Source organism: Mustela nivalis (genome assembly GCF_964662115.1).
Source record: "Mustela nivalis genome assembly, chromosome: X".
Classification (NCBI taxonomy): Eukaryota; Metazoa; Chordata; class Mammalia; order Carnivora; family Mustelidae; genus Mustela; species Mustela nivalis.
This window is the reverse complement of record NC_139040.1, coordinates 129,073,208-129,096,377: the sequence shown is the minus strand read 5'-3', so window position 1 is coordinate 129,096,377 and position 23,170 is coordinate 129,073,208. Positions and strand designations below refer to the sequence as shown.

The 23,170-nt window shown below is 51.9% G+C and overlaps 1 protein-coding gene across 7 annotated transcripts in view; it reads left to right on the top strand.

Moving 5' to 3' along the window:
• LOC309856265 (steryl-sulfatase-like) overlaps nt 1-23,170 on the top strand; it is a 430,475-nt gene that overhangs the window by 70,222 nt on the left and 337,083 nt on the right. For all 7 annotated transcript variants that reach the window (XM_082717185.1, XM_082717186.1, XM_082717184.1 and 4 more), the window contains 5 exons: nt 2,790-2,933; nt 5,616-5,737; nt 5,826-5,948; nt 8,179-8,602; nt 15,651-15,787. In XM_082717185.1, coding sequence (XP_082573311.1) covers nt 2,790-2,933; nt 5,616-5,737; nt 5,826-5,948; nt 8,179-8,602; nt 15,651-15,787 — 950 coding nt within the window. The remainder of the gene's footprint in view (nt 1-2,789; nt 2,934-5,615; nt 5,738-5,825; nt 5,949-8,178; nt 8,603-15,650; nt 15,788-23,170) is intronic.

Sequence of the window (23,170 nt, the reverse complement as noted above, 5' to 3'; positions counted from 1 at the left end):
TGGCCAGCCGTGTGCGTATCAGCGGTCAGCTAAGAACCAGTCCTCGTTGATTTACTAGATAAACCAGTCGCAGTCATGCCGTACAGGTAAATCAATCGGGGGATGAGCACCTCCTCCCAGGACTTGTCCATGCAGGTCACTAGGTACAGGACCAGCCAAAGTGCGTACAGGGCCTGCGCCCACTCGCCAGGCTGTGGTTTCCAAGTTGAAAGTTGTATGTCTTTACTCTGGGTATGAAGTGATGCGTGAAAGACAGAGGTGAAGCCGTGACCTCAGGGCTGTGGCTGTCGCCTTGTCGGGGCGGGAACTGTCCCCCCTTGTGTGCTTATTAGGGACCTGCTCCTTTAGGTGCTGCCGGTATCAGTTAGGGATTTGCAAGGCGTCCAGTCCACGCAGGGACCCCGGCCGTGCCCACTGTCCACATCCCATGGGCATCCCTAGTGGGGTCATCCTCAAGCTGTCCTGTGTGGCGGTTCTCCTGGTGACAGACGGATGCTTGTCTTTGAATCCTCCTCTTACCCGTACAACCTTCCAGCCGTCTGACACGCACTGCCCCGTGCTTGTTAATCGCCTGTTCGGGGGAGTAGGAGCGAGGCATGTTAATGCAGCAGAGAAAGAACGTCCGCACTTTGTCTCACGCAGCTTCCCTGGGTCCCCGTTTCCCCAGCCGCTGCCCCCGTGGGGCCCACGGCATGGTTGGGGATGAGAGCATCTTTCTCGGCTTCTGTACACACTAGCGGTCAGTGGTTTTTGCACCTTTGCTCAGAGATGGTCCGACCACATTTGCTCGGTTGCCGAGACCGCTTGGCGTCCGAGGGTATGTTCTGAGAGGAGGGCGTGCAGGCAACACGGCAGTGGGATACGACTGCAGACTGTGGTGTTGGGTCCCCACAGGGCAGGGCCCTGAGCTCCGCCCCAGCCAGGGAGCCGGGTAAAGAGCATCCCCACCAACTCGCGTCCTCACTCTGGCTCAGAGTGGATGGGAGCACCGGCTTGGGGCTGAGAACCCCCGAGACAGACGGGGACAGAGTGCGGACGGAGACCGCGGATGCACGGGAAGCTGACGTTCTCCCACAGAGCAGAGACTCTGATGCCGAGGAGCACAGGCTTCTGGGTCCCGCTGGAAGGTTGAACAAGGACCCTGACCCCCACCTGCTGTCCAAGAAGAGGGCAGAGCAGGAGCACGTCAGCAGAAGACAGGAGGGGAGACCTCCCTGCCCATGGACCGACAAGCCAGCAGGAAGAGCGGGTTTAAGCGTCCCGAGACCTGGAGAACAGAAGCTCCAGGTGGTTCTGAAGGTGGCGCAGGAAGGACAGTGGAGACCAGAGGACTGTTTGCACCTGTGCGCGGAAGACACTGGATTGCTCGGTGTCTGTCCGAAGGCTGCCGAGCGGGCAGGGCCCCGGGGTCACGGAGAAAGGGCCTCAGGAGACTCTGAGCTCTGGGTGCCAGACCTGGCTGGGGCCCAGGGAAACGAGGGGTCGGGACGAGGGGGGAGCATCCACGTCCGTGTCGCGGAGGGAGGGCAGCCGGCTCCTCCCTTCACCGCAGGCCCGGAGTGCGGCCAGCCAGAGACACTTGTCCCCCTGCAGGAGATGCGGGTGCTCCACAGGACACAGGCCGGGGCAGGAGGCTGCGGGGTCCTGACCGTTCATCCTGCCCACACACACGCAGGCCTTTGATGCGCTTCCTGCGTCCTGCCCCGCAGAGGGATTAGACCCGCAGGAGGCCTGGGATCCGAGCAGGGTCTCTACCCCGGGGCGGGGACGGCTCCGTGCTGTAGGACGGAGCGCTGAGGGCACACGCAGCACACAGTACGCCGGCCACGTGTTCGCAGGGAGCGGGTTTCCCTCGATACCGTAACCAACAGGGACCGCTCCGGAGGCCTTAAACCCCAGTGATTCACGCATCCCAATGTTCTGGAGGCACGAAGTCTGCAGGGAGGCTTCTGGGGTTGAAATGAGCGCGTCCGCCGGGCCCTGCTGGACGCTGGCAAGGGCAATCGGCTTCCTCGTCTCAGCGGCTTCTAGAAGCCCCCACACGCCTGGGCTCCTGGGTCCCCATCACGCCACCTTCCCCCTCCCTTTGCTCCTGTGGCTGCCGGATGCCCCACTGCCTCCCGTCTGTGAGGACATTCAGGAGCGCGTTGGGCCCAGCTGGACCGTCTCGGCTCACCTCCCTGTCGCAAGATCTGGACTGCCATCCGCAGAGTCCCCTGCCCCGGGAAGGTCACGTGCTCGCTGTTAGCAAGGGTTAGGATGTGGGCGTCACGGCACGCGGGTGTGCTTGCGATGACCATGTGGGTTCCCTACGTTGGGGGTGTTTGCTCCGCCTGATGACCCAGCAGCTCTCACAGCTGTGCCTTGAGTTTGCAACTATTTACCCCGGTTTCCTTAAAAAAAAGAGAAAAAAAAGTGTCATTTTACAAAAGAACTGATTTGGGAGCACCTCTCAGTCCGTGGCTCAAATAGAGAGCTTTTACCTAAGCAAGGAGCTGGCCTGCTAGAGAGACCTGACCCGTGATTGCGTTTGCATTTTTCCAAAGAGAGTGTATGTTTTGGCGTCGGGTAGAAATGAGGGGTCATTGGTTGCCTGTCCTTGGAGAAATGAGGGGTCATTGCTGTCCTTGGAGAAAGAAGTGCTTGTTTTGGAAACAAGGAGATGTGTCAGCATGTCTTTGGGGCACATGCTGTCCGGGGCGGACGGGTGAGAGGAAGGTCCCAGGAAAGGAGATGGTGGGCCACACGCGGGCATCTTTCACTTCCCTCTGTCTTCTTGCCCTTTGCAGAAACATGAGGGTCCCTGTGCCGCTGCTGCTGCTGCTCCTGTGGGAGGCCCACAGCCACGCGGCCTCGAGGCCCAACTTCGTCCTGCTGATGGCCGACGACCTTGGCATCGGAGATCCCGGTTGCTATGGCAACAAGACGCTCAGGTGCGCTGGCTGGCGGGGTTGCTGCGTGGACAGCGGGCCGTCCTCGCCGGCCGCGGCCACGAGGGATGTGAGCTCACACACACACACAGAGCGCAGAACGCCCACACGGGTCTTGAAGACAAGACACTTAGATCCATACCGGTGGCAACGTTCACGGGTGACTTTACGTAGCTACGCACTGACAGTGGTGTTAGGAAGACGGGTGGGACTTGGGCTCTTTGCACAAGGTAAGCCCAGAAAGCTAAAAAGACCTTCACAAGGACTCTTTCTCACTCAGCCATGCTGGGTGGCTTTTCACCCATCCGCCTTCAGTTCTTCCCGTTGCTTTAGATGTTTTAGGTTAAGTCTCTCGGTTGGGTACTCGCTTCACTGCAGTGGGCACCCCCGTGGCCCCCGTCCCTGCTCTCCAGCTCCAAGTCTTGTTTTTACAATTACCAGCCACCCTGGCCTGGAACAGGTGGCCCAGGGACACACACCAGGTTGGAAGACTGCACAGCTTCTCAAGCAGCCGGGGTCATTATGGTAGGGGAGAATCACAACGGGCACAGGACTTAGGGACAGAGGGGGGCTTTCTGTGTCTCAGCACCCTACGTCACACCGCATTGACGTCAGACGACGTGGAAGGGCCCCTTGATTTAAAAACAAAAGTCGGTCCTTGTCTCATAGGATAGTGGCATCAACACTTGCATTTTCTCTTTATAATCATGGAGAGATGTGACCTGAACGGCTTCTGAGCCTCATGTTACCAACAATCAGTACGAACGGAATGACACAAGGTCGGGGAAATGGAGATCATTAGCTTTTCCTAGAATTTTCTTGTAAGATCTGTGAATCATCATCAGAATCGCGTGATGCCGGGGGACGGATGCACCGGAGAGTCCCGCGGACGCGGGTGGTCTCACGCTGGCTCATCTTGTTTTCAACCTGGCGAGGGTTCTCGGAAGACTGTTACGTAGCATTGTGTCAGATCAAACAGAAAGCGGGCATCCGTTGTCCTTTTGAGGACGACACGGCCTGCAGATGTGGGTCGGTTCCGTGCTGAAGCTTTGCGTCAGCGGCTGCTTGTCGTGTTTGAAACGTGCCTTCACCTGCACCATTGGTTAGAGCTTGAAACACACGGACAAGGACAGAATCCAACGGACTGCTTACGTTTTCCTCCCCACCTGGGGCCTCGCGTTGTAAAACGTGTAGGTCTTACGTTTGGACGCTTTCTTATACCTCCGTTGCTACTAATTTGTTTTTTTCTGAGCAGAGTCTTTGTCATTTCTTAAATTTTGTTTATGATTTTTTCACTTTATTTTTTATTGTATTGTTATTTAAAATTAATTAACATTTAGGATATTAATAGTTTCAAGGGTAGAATGTAGCAACTCATCAGTTGCACACAATAGAATACTCATTGTATCACGTAAGCTCCGTAATGCCCATCACCTAGTTACTTCACCGCCACCCGCCTCCCCTCCAACAGCCTGCAGTTTGTTTTTCCTAGAATTAAGTGTCTCTCATGGTTGATCCGCTCTCTGATTTCATCTTATTTTGTTTTGCCTTCCCTTCCCCGACGCGCGTCTGTTTTATTTCTTAAATTCCACCTTGGAATATTACTCAGCCATCAAAAAGAATGAAATCTTTTCCATATACAATGACATCTCCGGGACCAGAGAGTATTAGGCTAAGTGAAATCAGTCAGAGAAAGATAAATATCCTATGATTTTTAGGATCATACGGATTCCCGAATATCACTGAGATAATACGTGACCTTTACGACGCAGGTGTTTTAATCCAAAAATTACAGTCAAGTTTTAATGTTCCATTTCTACCAGATCTCAAAAGAAAAAAAGAAAAGCATATACAATCACAGTGAAGAACTTATGCACCTGTCTTGTTCCATAACAGATTTCAGTTCCTTACGAATTTTATTTTTGTTTTATATGGAATCAGCTCAGACCCCCAACGTAGTCAGATATTTCTGTGGGCCAGTCTAGGCATGAGAAGGTTGAAGTCAGATACACAGATTCGGTCTTCTGTGCCTTCTAAATCTCGTGACGGAAGGCAGGAGCACGGGGGGGGGGCTGTTAAATGCATATGCTGAATTCATGGATGAGAGAGCAGGTGGACGTGAGCAGTGCAGGGAGATGACCTTCACCTTGTATCAGCAAGGGCTAGTCTGTGTGGGCCCCGGAGCAGAAGGCTGTGGGCCATGATGAACAGGATGTGTACTCCTGCCTCTGTGCATCTGTGTCTAAGGGAGCAGTTCACCGTGCTGTCCCTTTATAATGAGGAGCTGCTGGGACAGGGTCTGTGTCCTACATATGTCCCTCATGGGACAAGGTTGGCCGTAGGAGGCCCACGAGAATCCCGTCTCTGCCAGGAGCTAAAGGATGGAAGGTAGCCAGGTTGGCAGAGAGGCAGCGGCCGCGTTCCCAGTGGAGGATGTGGGCTGAGCGCTCAGCACAGCCGCAGAACGGAAAGAGGTTCATTCCTGAATGCCTCGCAAGAGTGGAATGACACCGGGACAGGATCAGCCAGTCCATTCCCAGAGCAGAGGCACCGGGATGACTTGTGCTGTGTCACCCTTCCTTCTGCGAGCTTCCCTGGATGATTGGGAGGTGACCCGTGATAAAACGCACAGTGCAAACCGTATGTTTCAAGGTCGTCATGAATGACATGAGTCTTCTGTTTTAGGACGCCCAATATTGATCGGTTGGCTGAAGGAGGGGTGAAGCTCACCCACCACCTGGCAGCTTCACCCCTGTGCACACCAAGCAGGGCAGCCTTCATGACAGGCCGGTACCCCATCCGATCAGGTAACCCCCAGGCTCTGTAGCCATGGCTGTGGTCCTCCTGGGGGCATCCCTGACCTCCTCCTTCAATGGATCGTTTCTCCTGCTTCAGGAATGGCGTCTGAGTCCCTCATGGGGGTGTTTATCTTCTCCGCCTCTTCTGGAGGACTTCCCACCAGTGAGATTACCTTTGCCAAGCTTCTCAAGAATCAAGGCTATTCGACAGCTCTGATAGGTATGGGTGGCTGAGGAGGGGGAGTCGAGAGTCTGGGCAGGATGAGTGAGAGAGGGCATGATCACTGCCTTCGGAAGGATGACACCAGTGATTACAGTTTGCACAACTTCACATAGGAGAGAAATGATTTCAATTCTAAATCCAAATACAGCACACCTGTCCTATTTGAAAGTAAAGATGTGTGTGTGTGTGTGTGTGTGTGTGTGTGTATGGATGGTTACATAGACGATAGATAATGATAGATGGGTATATGGGTGGACTGGTGGATGTATGGATAAATAGATAACATCAGTGATAGAGGGAGGAATGGATAGATCAGTAGATGAAATAGATGATGGATGGATCATGGGTGGATGGATGGATGGATAGATGGATGGTTGGATAATAAATGGATGGAGGGATGGAGGGGTGAATGATAGTTAAACAGATGAATGGGTGCATGGATGATGAATGAATGAATGGATGATGGATAGAGAGATGGATGGATGGTTGGATGGATGGATGATGGGTGGATGGATGGATGGATGGATGGATACATGGTGAGTGGATGATGGATGAATGATGGATGATGGTTGGATGGATGGTTGGATGGATGGATGGATGGATGGATGGATGGATAGATGGATGGATGGATCGTTGGATAGATGGATGGATGGATGGTTGGATGGATGGTTGGGTGGATGGATGGATGGATGGATGAATGAATGGATGATGGATGGATGGTTGGATGATGGTTGGATGATGGTTGGATGGATGGATAATGGATGGATGGACTGTGGATGGATGGATGGATGGATGGATGGATGGTTGGATGGATGGATGGATGGATGGATAGATGGATGGTTGGATAGATGGATGGATGGATGGTTGGATGGATGGATGGATAGATGGATGGTTGGATAGATGGATGGATGGATGGTTGGATGGATGGATGGATAGATGGATGGTTGGATAGATGGATGGATGGATGAACGGATGGTTGGATAGATGGATGGATGATGGATGGATGGATGAAGGGATGGATGATGGATGGATGGTTGGATGATGGTTGGATGATGGTTGGACGGATGGATAATGGATGGATGGACTATGGATGGATGGATGATGATTGGATGGATGGATGGATGGATGATGGATGGATGGATGGATGATGGTTAAACATATGGATGGATGCATGCATGATGGATAGATACATGATGAATGGATGATGGATCCTGATGAGTGGTTGGATGGATGTTGGGTGAATGGATGGTTGATGGATGGTTGGATGGATGGATACTGAATGGATGAATAATGAGTGGATGGATGGATGATGGATACCTGGAGAGGTGATGGGTGGATGGTTGGATGGTAGATGGATGGATGGATGGGTGATGGGTAGTTGGATAAATGGTTAGAAGGATAGATGAGTCACAGAGATGAGACAGATGATAGATAATAGATTGATTAATAGATAATTATGCATGCCATGCCTCATACATACAAAACTACATACACGCACAGTGCTATTGAACATTTTATTTTATATATTAATACTAAAACTACCAGACTTTGTTTCAGTTGACATTCTCATTGGCTTTATTAAACGGATACGAACGATCTATTCTCCCTTTTTACTTGATAAACATAGGTCCACATGGGACATCAGACGAATCCTTAAATCTCTCAAAGCAGCAACATGACCGTGCTCTTTCCTCTCCTCTTGTCATAAAACCATCATGTTTTTCTTTTGTGAGGCACTCACTAATCTAGTGCTATAATCAACATTTTATAAGAATTGTACATAGATGTTTAAAATAATTTCTGAGTTACGAGTGTGACTCCGTTATGCTTCAGGGGTAGTGTTTTGGGAAAGTATTCATTTCCCCTTTTAACATTCAAGGGACAAATCCAAGTTGGTTCTGCAACTTTAATTTTAAGGAAAGGTCTTTAAAAAACACTTGTGTTTTTCTATGTATTTTTGTCACCTGCCCATTCACTATGTCAGGTGTTGGTCTTTTGTTTTATTTGGTTATGTTCAGCACAGAATTGGTAGTTGTTTTCTGGCTGAGTGAGTCAATGCCCTGTTGTGCGTGGAGAAGGAACAGAAGCACTGTGGGGTTCTACAGAACAGGAGCTGGGCTAGTCCGTGTACAGAGCGACCCCGCGTTTCCTCGTGTGGGGAGCCGAGGCTGACACTCACGTGGGGGTGTTTGCCGGGTCTGAACGTATCATGCGTTTGTCTTCTCAGGCAAGTGGCACCTTGGGACAAACTGTCACAACAAGACAGATTTTTGTCACCATCCCTTGAGCCACGGCTTTGACTATTTCCATGGGATCCCCGTGACCAACCTGCGAGACTGCAAGCCGGGGCAAGGCAGCGTCTTCACCGGGGGCATCCGGGTGGTGGTGTTCATCCCCCTGCAGATTATCGCCGTCACCCTCCTCACCCTGGCGGTGCTCAGGTTCCTGGGGCTGGTGCACGTGCCCGTCGGGGTCTTTGTCTTCCTCCTCTGCCTCGCCGCCCTGATCCTCGGCCTTCTGGTGTGCTTCCTGCATTACTTCCGGCCCCTGAACTGCTTCCTGATGAGGAACCGCGAGATCACCCAGCAGCCCTTGTCCTACGACAACCTCACGCAGAGGCTGACGGCCGACGCGGCCCAGTTCATGCGACGGTGGGTATCGCCTTTTCTCCGGATGCTGCCTGTTGCCGCGCGGTGCTTGGTGATCTCCGCGGCGGCTGGAGACTCCGGGGTGGCTTCCCTGTGCATGCTGTAGAGGTGGCAGCCAGGCTCTCAGAGGGAGGGGTGCGCCCCGTGGAATGGCCCGTGCAAGGAAGCGCGATGCCGTGGGCTCTCATCCAAGTGGCTCTGCCACGAGTCCCTCGCGTCCTCTGCTTCTGAAACCATGCCAGAAATGTCTCCTAGCCGATCCACGCCCGTCACTCTTGGAGTGGGCATTGTGTAAAGATCCGTGTTGTCCTTGAGACAGAAATGATGTAGGGAAGTCTGAAAGGGTCTGTGCAAATTTCTGAGCAGCACAGCCGTGTGAGCGGCCTGGCCGGGGCCAGGGATCTGGTTTGGGTGTGTGACGACCCGCTGAGTGCACAGTATTGAGGGTTGCCATCGGCTAAGGGAGTAACCCTCCACGGAGCAGGGCGGTGTCCATCCCAAGGAGACACTATGTCAGGAGCCCCTGCTATTGAAGGCAGACCAGACTCTTGTGTTGTCTTTGGAACGCTGGTGTGTGTGGCCACTTGGCACGTACATGCTGAGAGCGTGTGTGGCTCGGGTCCCCTGCGCGGGTCCCAGCTAAAGGGCAGGAGGAAGGACGTGATGCTGTTCCGGACAGAAGGAGGAGAATTTTAGGCTAGCGGTCACGCTCCTGGCCTCTCTCGTCATCACGGGCACGTGGAGGTACTGCTGAGTTAGCGGTGCCTTCGAGAGCCTGAGTAACCGTTGGCCCACACAGCCGGAGTAGGGACTGCCTAGGCTTTGTGTTAGCACAACCTAGAGGCGGTGACCGCCTGCAGATCACCAGTCTCACGTCCTGCCCTTCCTACTGTGGAGCGATCGGGCAAGGCCGCACGCTCCCTGCGCGCGTCTGAACCCCGTGTCTCCTAGGACGCTCGGAGAAGTAGCTTGGGCGCCGTGGGGGTTTTGCCACCAAAGCCACAGCCGTCATCATGCCTGTTGCTTTTTCTCCAAGGAGACGCTGGCTTGTGATCAGAGGCAAGTCTTAGAAGTGTATGAGGTCCACAGTTGATACCATCATCGGGTCTGGCGTACGCAGAGTGTTCCTAGAAACAAGGTTCTCCTCATTTCTTCCTAGTACGGGGGTCGCTTCTGAAACTTTCCCTCTTCCTGGGCTGAGTGTTCACTTTCAAAAACCCTCTGGCGGTGACAGTAAATTAGTGTCGTCGCTCAACAGTGGGGCACGGTCCGCGTGGATGACAAGGCTGTCAGCTCGTGGGTTAACTCGCCGGGTTTTAGGAGCCAACGAACGGCCATTCCCAGGTAGGACGGCGCCCCACGGGGTTGCACTTGTGTCCGTCGAAGCTCGAAACCCAGCAGCGTGAGGATGCCAAGATTGAAAGCGTCTGGATGAAACCATCCTTGTCCCGCTGTGTGCGACGTGCGATACCTGACTCGGCCCGTGGCATAGCCAGGCACCTTGAGAATCCACTTCCTATGGCACCAGAGAAACATAGCCGTATTTGCAAAAAAAAAGAATATGATTTTGAGGATGGGAAGACGCATTTCTAAGCACGCCTCACTGCCCGGCATATCCTGGGATACGTAAGGTCTTTATTTACCATGTTCACGCGGGAAAGGGGTTCAGACGTCGGAGCAGAAGGAAAATGACCGAAAACAGACGCAGTGTTTGTGGCGTCCGTGCGTACGCGTCTGAGTTCAGAACTTCACGGTGCAGAGTGCTTCCTTCAGGGCATTCACAGAAGAGACGGGGGCGGCCCACTTCCCGTCCAACTCATACGTCGGAAGTAGCGCAGAGGATGATTTACACGCTTATTTCTCAAATTTACGTTCGTCCCGTAAGCCTTATCTCTGGACGGGTTTACCCTTGCCAGGGTTGCTACCAACGTGCCCCCGGATTGAAGTGCACACGTCTGTACAACGGCGCACTCCATGGTGCCCCTAATTCCTAAATTAGGAATTTAGTCTTAGGGATGAAATGCATCCTGGGGACATGCTTCTGTTGGGAAGCCAGATAATTAGGTCTCCACACCATATGTTAAAAGCCACAGAGTCGTGCAAAAGACAGGTCATCCTTAATGCAATTTAATTAGCAAGAAGTCCATGTCGCTCTGTCAAGCAGAATAGAGCTGTGGGTTTCTTAGGGATGCCCAGCGCGCTGTCTGTGTCCTGAGTGAAGGACCCTGCAGCCATCCGGCTGGTCCCCTGGGCTGTCGGTTGCTTCCGGGCTCTGTAACTCACAGACAGCGTAGGGTCACCGTGCGCACAGCGGCGTAGCTTGGGGCACGTTCAAGTGTGAATGACCTTCACGGAGCGCTTGTCTGTGACCCACCAGGCCCTGGGGATACGCACGTCACCCGGGACACATTCCACAATCACCATCTCCTTCTTGCTGCAGAACATCCCCGTGGCCTGGGAGAAAGAGACGGCTTCTTGTGGAGGACTTTGAGTCTCCACACTTAGGAGCGGAGGGCCAGAGCCGTGTGGGTGATAGCAGAGATCGGATCCAGATAGCACAGCACATTGCCTACGAAGGCCGTCCTCTCTGTCGGACTGGGCCATGTGGATCTCTTTGACCTGCTTCGGACTCTGCCAGCTCACCTCCTCTTTACAAGAGGAGGAGGAAGCAGATCAGGGAATAGTATAGATGGAAACAGAAGACTCGGGGTCTCGTGCCCCCGAAGTAGAACGCATCCCGGGGATTCTTACGGGAGCTCTGATGTCCGTCCCGTCATTGCCATGGAGATGGAGACTTGGCTGACTCTGAAAAGAATTCACAAGCTGCCTAGGAACAGGTGAACTCAGTGAGTTTATTTGATTCACCAAGTAGTTTTCCCTTCGTGTACGCCAAGGCCACATTTAAAAAGGTTGATGCCAGTGGGGAGAAGGAGACCTATGTTGCTTGTCGTCTTGGACAGAGCAGGTGAACTTTGGTCACTCTCGGTGCGCAGAGCTGGTGATGTCGGACCCTTTCTTCCCTAAATACATCGAAAACGATGCTTGGTGGCTGGAAAGAACATTTACGTTGAAAGAAGCTGCTCTCTTTCTCTGCGAGCCACCCATGTGTAGGCTGAAGAGGGTGTTTCCAAGGAGGATGGCGTCCTACGCACACCCTTGAGATTTGTACGGTTTACGGTCTCCGGTCACTGCGTTCGTAAATTCCTATGACCTTTACCGCAGGTGTTCGGATGCCCAGGCCTCCACGTTCAAGGCGTACTGAACAAACTCTGGGTGTATTTTGTATGTATACATCGTGTTTTCCGCCAGCGCGTGGGTATTCTAAGAGGCTGTCATCAGAAGTGAGATAAACGGTAGTCATTCCCGGTTATGCTCAGGATGGGACATCTGAGGACAAACCCACCGTCTGGAAAAGAGCTGGACGTCTGTTTTTAATCTCTGCCTTCCCAGAGCGGTGAGATCACGTTTCTGCCACGTTAACACACCCTGACCCCTGACTGGTCCCACAAGAGAGGTGAGCGCGCTGTGGAAGTGATGGAAAGCATGGTGCACTGGGGGACGTCACGTGGTCATGGAAAGACGACGTCCTCACAGGAGGGTGGTGGGGAAGAGCTCCGTGTGCCGTGTCCTGTGCTCTGGAGCTGTATAGGAGACTGAGACTTCCTCCTGCAAGTGCGGTTGGTGTCCTCAAAAAGCCCTAAAACGTGGGACCGCTGATAAATGAGCCATTAGGAGACCTGACCTTTTATCCGGTTCTGCTGCCGTCGATACTGGGCACAGTCGGAAGCCTGACATGCACTTACAGGGTAGCCTTTGACAGCCAGGCCTTTGACACCTGCAGCCACACCGTGGTGGACGTGGCCATACTGAATGGCTGGGATTTGGCACAGAGCATGTTGCAAAGAAAGAGATCGCAGGATGACTTGATGAGTTTCAGTAAGTGTTGAAGCCACACGGGAGTAGCGGGGGTATCGATCTTTAATTCACGGCTGCGGTCATGCATCAGAGCAGAATTCAGGGTCGCACACAGGGAGACACACACACGCACACGCTCGCCCGCGGAAAGGTTAGGTAATTCAAGAACGGTCTTGCTGCGTAAGGCTAGATGCCCTAGGATGGGCCTCTGCTGTGCCCGGGTCATTGGGACACAGGTTCCAGAGTGAAGGGGACCTCTGGCTCGTCAAAGGGGCCCCCGTCCCAGGTAGAGCGTTCTGGAAGCCATCTTCAGTTGTGGAGGGAGGCTTGCTTTTCGTGATTCCGCGATCCGTGTCATCCCTGACGGAGTGGGGCTTCAATAAGGCACTGTCCCCCCCCCCACCACCCCGTTCTCTATCAAACACACAGATCCCTTTTATGTCCTGGGATCATGGTCCAAACTGGAAATCAGGAGGCATGAGCCCTGCCTGTCGAGTTCACAGGTCCACGGCAGGTCCAGGGAATGAGGGATGGGTGGTATCGGTCCTGGAGCCCCCGGGAATGGGCTGTGACTCAGCTCCTTCCGGGTGGTGAGCGGCTGCCCTACAGGAATGCGGGCTGGGGCCGCCGACTTCCCGCTCTGCAGACTTTGCCAGAGAAAGCAGAAATGCTGGTTCGTGAGAGGAGCCCCGTGGGGGGAACTTCCCAGTGGTCTCGATATTACTTTGTTTTTTTAGCGCTCAGAACCCTGCTGGATGATTGAATGGCTGCTCTGTCTGCACCTCAGCCTATACCCTGGCCGACTCTGCTCCCAGGGTCATCAGTTCCTGTCCCTGTCCCGCATGAACGTCCAGAATCTGTCTGGTATTGTCTGAGTCGGAACACTTATTCCTAGCAGGACAGATTTGCTCCTACGGGGTGAATACACTCTCTTCTTCCTCTCCCCTTCGAGGGTCCGTCTAAGGAGGCTCTCTGAACCTTTTAAGACGCTCTTCTGGCGATGGCCAAGACACATGATTGATTTTCCAAAGCCACCTTGGAAAATGCATCTCCTCTCTCAGAATCTCATTTCCTATTACAACAATTTTAGTTGTTTTTGAGGCCTGCCACCTAAACTGCAGGGAAACTATCCGTCTGTCCATCGGTCTACCTAATTTGCCGCATAGGCTCAGTATCTTGCCGTCTCTGGGTTCAGACGATGAATCATGCAGGGAATTTACAGCCAGAATGAGCAAAGCATCTTTCCTGCACCTGTTGCGTGGTGGGGGCGTGTGGGTGGCTTTAGGTATTTTTATTCGGATCACACTGGGGTTGGAGAGGGGCCTCACAGGTGGTGATGGACGGGGTCAGAGTCTGGCATCCTCACTGGCCAAAAAGCTCTTGATCTAATGAGAGACCTCACAGTCACAACGAGGCTGCGTCCGCGGAATCCTTGCACAGAGAGCCTCGTGTGAAGCCCTGTCCAGCTGCTGAAGCCAGTGTGCACACGCGACAAGGATGTGAGCAAAGCCCGAAATCAAGCCGCCTTTTAAACTCTTAGACGAATTGGCTTTTAGGACAGAGTGTCCATTGCATCTTTTTTGGGGGGGGAGGAAAGAGTGGATTCCCTACTTTTCTTGTCTTTTTTTATTTTTGAAATAAAAACGTCTCTCCATGTTTCTGTGGCTGCGGCAGGGACATGTGCAACGCTAAAAAATTAAAGGACCAAAGCGTGTCAGGGAGAAAGTTGCAATTGTTGCTGTTGAAACGGCAACAGTTGAAATCCTGGTGTTCAGTCCGTCACACCAAGGACTTGCCTTCCGCGACCCAAGATGTAGCAAAGCTTGTGTATTCGTGGGGTTTTTCTGAAAGTCTTTCCAACTGCATGGACTTTCATTTTATTTTTTAAAGATTTATATATTTATTTTAGAGATGGTTCCCAGTAACGTGCCCAGGTTGGTCCTGAGCCAGCAGGGACCCGGCTCGCTCAGAGTTTGAGTTTCGGGCTGATGATCTGTTTCAAAAGCCAACGGGAACCTCCGTGCGAGGAGCCGCCTTCCGTGTAAAGGGTGATGAGCAGCTGGTCTGCGGACGGCCCCGTAAGGCATTATGGGGACGGGACGAACCCAAGCGGTGTGCTCGCGGACGGCCCCGTAGAAAGGGGGTTCCTCCACATGTCGAGTCGGTCCTTCACTCCGTTGGTGCCCGGCAGCCGTCGGAAGGGCACTCGGACAACAGCCCCACTGAGATGGAAAGGCGTTTCTGGTGCTTTCCAGGAGAAAGGTGAACTCGGAACCGCTTCCATGAAACCGAAGGGCCTCCTCAAAGTGCGTTGGTCAGAGATCGGCACCAGGCAGAGAGCAGGTGCTGGGACTTCCCGACCCCTTCTCAGCAGACCCGGGTAAAAACCCCGAGACCTTCCCACACTCCCCAGGCTCGTGACTGTTGTCACAAGGTGCCCCCCGCCCCCCGCCCCGGTTGACAGCAACTTACAGCTCTCCCCCAGCTGCGTGTTCTCACCCGTTAGAACACAGGCTGTTTTGATACACCGAGGAAAGGCTTTTGCAGTAACTTGACACTCTTTATCGCTTGGGACGCGTTCAAAGAATGTTCCCGGTGACTTCCAAAACGTCAGTGTGGACGGCGGGGCCTTTATTCGAGGAGACTAGTTCGGTCGTAGAAGGTGGGCAGTATGGCGGAACAGTTGACTTGGCGGTAGATGGGGGACAGGTGTTGCCGTAAGAAGTCTAGAAATGGGAGTATTCCAGGCAGTAGCTTGTGTGTGTGTGTCTGTGTGTGTGTTCATATTCCAAAGGGAATAGGCTTTTGAAGGCCCTCGAGTTCCTACTCATCACTGTATAGAGAAGGAAGAATAGAATTCAAGGTCGTTCCCACAACATTCCTTCCAGAGCTGTGTCCTTGGGGGACGTGTTGAGAACATAGCGGGTGAGCCTGCTGGCCCGGACAGGGCGACCGTGACTCTTCTCTTCATAGACACACCGCGCACACGTCCGTTCTCCAGCGGACACGCGCCGTGTTGGACGTCACCGTGGGGTGCTGTCTGACGTTTCAGACGGCCTCACGTCCTGCGAGGTTGGTGGCGGCGGGAACGGAGGCCCACATGCTCACGGCGTTCTGGCTCTCTCTCCTCTCGCAGGCACGCCGGGACGCCGTTCCTCCTGGTCGTGTCGTACCTGCACGTGCACACGGCCCTCTTCTCCTCCAAGGACTTCGCCGGCAAAAGCAAACACGGCGCTTACGGCGACGCGGTGGAGGAAATGGACTGGAGCGTAGGTATGTGCGCGTTTGGCTTCCGTGGCGTGTGCTCACGGGGTCTCTGAGTCATTCTCCTTCTCCCTCACGTCCTGGGAAGGGCCACCTCCGCAACCCCATGCCTGTAAAGACAGCAGATGGGTTTTTGGACAGTTTGAAAAAGGCTGGGAAGACGCCTTTTTTTTTTTTTTTTAAGTGTCCTCTCCATGTCTGTGAGATCACCCTGTCCCCGCCGTCTTGGCTTTTCTCTGGTAGACCCGGGCGATGTCGGGTGTGTTCTGCAGCGTGAAGGGGAAGCAAAGGGTTGGGAAGCCGGTGGTCTGAACCCGTCACTCAGCACCTGCCGTTGCCGGTGACACTGTCCCTTGTGTGGATGCTGCGCAATCCCTGTGGAAAACAGGGGACACCGTTGTCCAAATGTCACCAGCCCATAGGTTGCTTATGATTTCCATGTATTTGTTTTCCTTTCCTCTTTTTTTCCTTCTCTCATTCTTCCTGTTTTTCTTTGTGCACCAAATTGATAGTTTTTCACTCTTTCATCTACATGATTTGGAAATAAGGTGACCATTGCCAAGGAGCATTTTTTTTTTTTTTTTTTTGGTCGGTTGGTTTTGAGCTACAAATGGAACGTGATGCTGGTTGCTTATGGGGACGATGAGAAGAACAAGTTTTGGTTTGTTCCGTTTTGTTCAGTCTCAAAAGGAGCGTTGGGAGGAGGACAGGAGCCTCGTGCTCCCTCTAACTGTCCACGCACAGCGTCCGTGAATCCGAGAGAGTCTTAACTACTTAGGCTTCCATTCTGTCGTCTCTCGTTGAAGAGTTCACATAAGGCAAGCCCTTGGCTTCTTTCTTCTCTGAGGGTCTGGGATTCTGTAGAAGAACAGAGAGGGGGTCCCTGTGATGAATGCTGGGGCTCACGAAAGCACAACATTCCCCTTTTTGAGACTGACGGGACAGATGCCTGTACTTCCGTGGCGTGTGCTCACGGGGTCTCTGAGTCCTCCTCCTTCTCCCTCACGTCCCGGGAAGGGCCACCTCCGCGCCCCATGCCTGTGCAGATTTTCATGTATGTCCCGGAAGCCAGGACGAGCTTGACTCTCGTCTGCTTCTTTCAGTGTCGCCTGTGAATCCCTTAACGTGTTCCACACCTTCGCGGTGTGACTCGGTAAAACGTTTCACCTCCTGGATGACTGTTGTGTTTCTTGGATGACCGCGTTGGTGGGGTAACGCGCGGGCTCGTGCTGGTGCCATCCAGCGGACTGATGAGTTTTTGTTTCATTATCTTGCCTGAGCAAGTCTGGCGCTCAGTGTTTTCCCCCTTCAGTCCCCTCTAGAATGAAACAGTTCATCTGTAGATGATTCTGTGCTTTTCTTTTTGCCAGAAAAGCAAAGCAGTGACGTCCATGCGTCAGGACATTTCTGCTGTTTTACCAGAACATCAGAGTGTTTCAAGGAACATCCCTTCCTTCCAAGAAAAGCCTTTCCTTAGGAGGCTGAGGGGGCGGCGGCGTTCTGAAAAATTACATAATAAAATGAAACGGGGATATTTGCTTGACAACGATGCCTCCTGCAAGGGAGGCTTGTGAGAGGGCAGTGGGTAGCAGCAGAGGGCATATCTCTTCCTTTTGGAGCATTTTCTTTCAAAATTGTTGGACGCGACCTCATTCTGTAGAACCCAGCATTCTCCAGTGCAGGGTTCCCTGAACCTGGAAAGATATCGCCATGACGGAAACGTTCACTACTTAGTTGTGCTTCCTCCGTGGTCATTCCCACGCCACGTCCTTGTGTCATTGCCTTATTCTTAGCCGAGGGACGCCACTGTCTTGGGTAGCTATGGTGAGGGGGCAGATCTGCAGCGAGGACCACAGAAGGGGTCCTGCACGGACCCCACATGGTAGACTCACATCCTGGATCTAGAAATCCCTCTAAGGAACCGACGGGCGGTGAGCCTTCGTTCATAATCTCAGGGACTGCCGGCGCGGGGAGTCTGCACACGTGCCGTCCTCTGTGCCATGGGCCGTCAGTGTGGGACTCTTTGTGCTCATTGTCCCCATTCTGAAGGTGAGGCAGGTGAGGTGGGTAAAGGCTGACGCACCTGCCTGCCTCAGGTGTACATCTTACAGAATCAGTAGACGCGATGAGCAGGAACCTGAATGCAGGTGTTTCCCCAGAGCGTGAAGGTGGTTGCACCCGGTCCCACCGCTTCCCTGTGATGGGAAAGGCCACCTCGTCAGTGCCGGATGGCCAGCCATCAGTCAGAGGGAAGGAGCTCACTCTTGCATTACGCACGTTTGTTGAATATGGGAGCCTCATTTTCTTTTTCGGAGGCGGTGAGTAATATGGATATGGTCCTTGACGTAAGGGAGGTTAGGAACCGTGGAGGATTTAGCATTCTTCCAGGAGATCCCAAAATAACACCGTGTGGAAAGGGCTGAAGGTGTGTCCTGGCAAACCTGCCGATGTGCTGCTCCAGAGTTTGGGGAAGGGATGGACGGGCATATGGGGCCAGGACAGCCCCCCGGGTCATTCTGGCAGGATACCCCCACACTGGTATCCTGGGGGCACCTGGGAGACCTTCACAGGTAATTTTCAATCCCAAGTAATTCTGAAGATGTAGAGCTTCGGGGAGGAATAAGCCAGATCAGTGTGTTCATATGGGCACCCGGTATCTTGAGGGGGTGCCGTCCTAGCTGTTCTCCGTCCCCCAGGAAGTGGACTGATTCTTTCTTGGGATCTGTAAAGTCGAGCGGGGCAGAGGGAGCAGGCGGAGGGCCGGAGGCGGTTGCCGTCGCTGGTTTCTTCTGTGTGCCTCGTACCATTCCAGACGACACCTCCGGTCTGTCGGGCGGAATCGGCATGCATTGACCATTCATTCAGAGCCCCGTACTGTTCGTAGAGCCACGGGAAGGCATCATCAATCAGCACTTCCTTAGGATTCCACTAGCCTGTCCTGGATCCTACAAAGGGAGATGCAGCTCAGGCACAATGAGGTGAACGCTGATATAAATCTCAGGCTTCAGGTCGGTCCTTTCAACTAAGAAAAAGTCCCTGATGCTTCAAGGGTTGGGATCCCGTGGCTGACATGGCTTTTTTTTTTTTTTTTTTCCTTTCTTTCTTTCAAACCAAAACCATAAGCTTTTTTCTTCAGCAGAAGCACCACCAGCCTTGCTGTTGGCATGGAGAAGTCTTGAGGAGCGAGGTCTCCGTTGCCCAGTATCTGTGATGTGGTACCCACTGGTGGCTGTGTCTGATGCTCTGATCGTCCCTTTCTCCCTGCCTTTCCCTCCGTGGGGCTGGACAGGGCCACCTTCTCTGGGTGCAGGGAAGGAACACACAGCCAACCAGAAGGAAAAAAGAGCAGATGTGTTCATGCAAGACAAGCTAGGTGTTATGGGACAGCGCGAGCTCCTCTTTTCCGTGCCCGACGTAGAGTTAAGCACATAGCACGTGGTATCTGTGGCCACACATCAAATCCATCTTGAGGAATGGAGAATAAATTGGAAGGTCTCATTTAGCAGGTCAGGATAGTCCCAAGAACCTCAAGGAACACAAGCATGGGGAGACTTGGGTGTTGGTCAGAGCCCCTCAAACCTATGGCGTAATTCTAACCAAGGTTTGGCTTATTGGGCAAGAGTCTAATGGAGTCTCACTTTAAACATGGACTCTTTCTAGGACCGTTGTGAGACCCCGTGGATAATCCCTCACTTAGTAGGTCCATGTGCATGGGCCTAAGTGCTCTGGTTGGGTTCATGTAGAAGACATTTGCTTCTGGAATGCTGCAGACCAGGAGCATAGCAGGGGCCCCAGAAAATCATATTTAAGGGTGAAATCAGGGGAGTCAGGTGCCTGATACTTGCAAGGTCCTGTCCAAGGTGCTAAGATTGCTAGGAAAGCGTGGCTTTTACCTGTGTGCATGAAGGTCCACCTGTGGGAGTGGATAGGCATGCTTTGAAAAGATACAGAAAACACTTGAGTAAGTCATGACTCAAGGTTTCCTTCTGTTTAAATCCAAGGTAAAAGTTGAGAGATGAACTTCCATGTTTCTGCTTCTCGTCAGCTAGCATCACAGGGTCTAAAAAGGCAATGGTAACATTCTTTTTGTGATTCTTTGGTTCTCTGAGGAATGTAATCTGGGCCACCATGCTGGATATTTCCTTTGGGATTCAATACATCAGTTTTCTGTCTTGAGTGTTTAAACGCTCCTTTTCTTGATAAACGGGGACTCCCTCTAAAGCGTGTAAATAATGTGTTTGCTTCTGATGCATTCTGAAAATGGAAGGCCGGGTCAACCATTCAAAGGAAGGGCAAAACAGAAATAATCCCCAAAGGAAAAACAAGAAGTGTAGAAGACCAAGAAGAATAGGAATGGGGTTATCAGAACTCAGGGGTAAAGAATGCTTCAAAAGACAGTCAACTCCAGCTAGGAAGAGGTGAAAAGACTCAAATAGGTTTAGCTACTAGGAATGTTAGAGTCGTAGGATGTACTCGAGCGCTCAATATTTGAAGAGCTCAGGGTCAGTGGGGGTGGTTTCTTCAAGCAGCACAGAGAGACGTGATTAGGGGGATAACTTACTGGACTCTGTCTGGTCTGTGTTCTGCTTGGAGGGAGACCAGGAGTCAGGTGTTGGCTCAGAATGGGCAACTGGGTAATTTTCAGTCTGGCATTGAGGCAGCAGATGGATCATTGAATAGACTGTTGACTGAAATGCTGCCAGAGAGTATCACAAAAGACAATTCAGCCTTGGAGTTTGGGGCATTAGGGAATGACCCACGTGTCAGGCCATGGCAGGGAAATGAGGAGAATGGGGGGCTAGTGGCTTGGGAGGTGATGGGTTGCACCTCCAAACATGATGCGTTGGAAACCTGGAAGGAGGTCAAAGTGTTTACATGGCAGAGGTGGAACCATTTCAGGTATGCACAGGTGTGGGGGATGCTTTTAGGGGTTTGGATAAAAGACAAGAAGTCAAGCTTCTTGTGTCAAGCACAGCAAGGAACAGGAGAGCCGGGGCATCCAGCTGGCTACTTCTTTGTGAGTACACACGCATAAAAGACACCAGGCTCCGCTCCCCTGTGACTGGAATAGCTGATTAGGTCCATTCACTTTCAGAGTGGAGGTTGATGTCTGCACAAGACACTGGATGAGTAATGGTGTGCTTCAGAGGGAGCAAGTAGAGCCATTATGGACCAACATTCATTAACTCAGCTTCCAGTTTTATCAAATGCTCAGTGGAGACCTGAAAATTATTTCAAGGGTTGGTCACTGGCCAAAGTTCCAGGTTTTCTGTAGGTTTCTGGGAGGGAGGGAGGTGGTCTGTGCACACTAAAGCATGCTGGCTTCCGGCTCTGTACAGCACAGCCCCATCTGTCAGCTCCATGGCACGGAGGCGGTATTAAGAGTGAAATGCTGAGAACGTGTGACTCATTGTCACCTTGTAGCTGTGTTGCACATTGCAGTGGACTGTGCTCAGGACCGTTCCTACTCTGATGTAGTGGGAAGCAGAACATTAAAGCCTTTTGTAGCAAAACTCTAAAGCTTCTCATGTGGAACAAGTATGTCCTCCAGTCTTCTGCAACCAAGGTTGGATGTGTTGTGAGTTCTTGAGTGTTCTTCACTCACATTGTGTTTAAAAGGGTGCTGTGTAGAGTTTAAGTAAAAATAAATAAATGAAGCCAGGATGCCCTGGCCCCAGACTAGACAGAATGATGGAGAAGAACACTAAGCCCAGAAAGAGAATCTCTTGTAAATGTAAAGTTGGCCTTTCAAGACAGACGGCTAAGAATAGGTGATAATGTTAATTGCCATAGGATGGTTACACTTTGGGAGACATTTTGATTACCTTGGTGGTACTGGCCCTGTAGTGAGTGTATTGCATGCACTGAAAAGAGACAGAGGGTATGATGATGATGGTGGTGGTGGTGGTGGTCGTGGTGGTGCTGGTGGTGGAGGTGAAGGTGATGGGGATGGGGATGATGATAGTGGTGATGATAATGATGGTTATGATGGTGATGGAGATGATAATGATGTTGGTGGTGGTGATGGTGGTGAAGAAGATGACAGTGATGTTGGTGATACTGGTGATGTTGATAGTGAAGAAGGTGATGGTGATGATGAAGGTGATGATAATGAAAAAGATGAGGATGATAGTTGTGATGATGGTGGTGGTTAATGGTGATGAAGGTGATGATTTTGAAGAGGAGGGTGGTGACAGTGATGATGGTACTGATGGTGATGATAATGATAGTGATGATGATGATGATAAAGGTGATTTTGAAGAGGAGGATGGTGATGGTGATGAGGATGAAGAAGATGATTTTGAAGAAGAGGAGGTGATGGTGATGATGGCGATCATGAAGATGATGGTGATGCTCCATCATCACCATCATCACACATCACCATCACCACCACCATCATCATCACCATCATCACCATCACCATCACCACCATCACTACCATCACCATATGGTCAGCTATGGTCAGTGATGATGGTGATGGTGATGGTAATGATGGTGATTTTGTAAAAGATGATGGTGATGGTGATGATGGTCATGGTGATGGTGATGGTGCTGCTGCTGATGGTGGTGGAGATGGTAATGATGATAGTGAAGATGATGGTGATGGTGATGGTGATGATGATGGTGATGATGATGATGGTTATGATGTTAATGATGGTGATGATGATGGTGGTGATGGTAGTGATGATGGTGATGATGATGATGGCTATGATGTTAATGATGGTGATGATGATGGTAGTGATGGTAAGTGATGATGGTGATGATGATGATGGCTATGATGTTAATGATGGTGATGATGGTGATGATGGTGATGGTGGTGGTGATGGTGGTGGTGATGGTGATGGTGATGATGGTGATGATGGTGGTGGTGATGGTGATGATGGTGGTGGTGATGATGATGGTGGTGGTGATGGTGATGGTGATGATGGTGATGATGGTGATGATGGTGATGATGATGGTGGTGGTGATGGTGACGATGGTGGTGGTGATGGTGATGGTGATGATGTTGATGATGGTGATGATGATGGTGGTGGTGATGGTGCTGCTGCTGATGGGACTGATGATGGTAATGATGATGGTGAAGAAGATGATGGGGATGGTGATGATGATGATGATGGTGGTGATGATGGTGGTGATGATGGTGGTGATGATGATGATGGTGATGATGATAGTGACGACACTGATGGTGTGATGGTAGTAGTGATGGTGCTGAAGGTGATGATGATAATGAAGAGGGTGATGGTGATGGAGATAATGGTTGTGGTGAAGAAAATGATGGCGAATGAAGAATGATGAAGATGAGGATGGTGATGAAAATAACAAAGACGAAGAAAAATGCAGGTCCAGACAAAGAAGGCAGTTTCTCAGGGAGCTGTAGTTTTGGCAACTAGA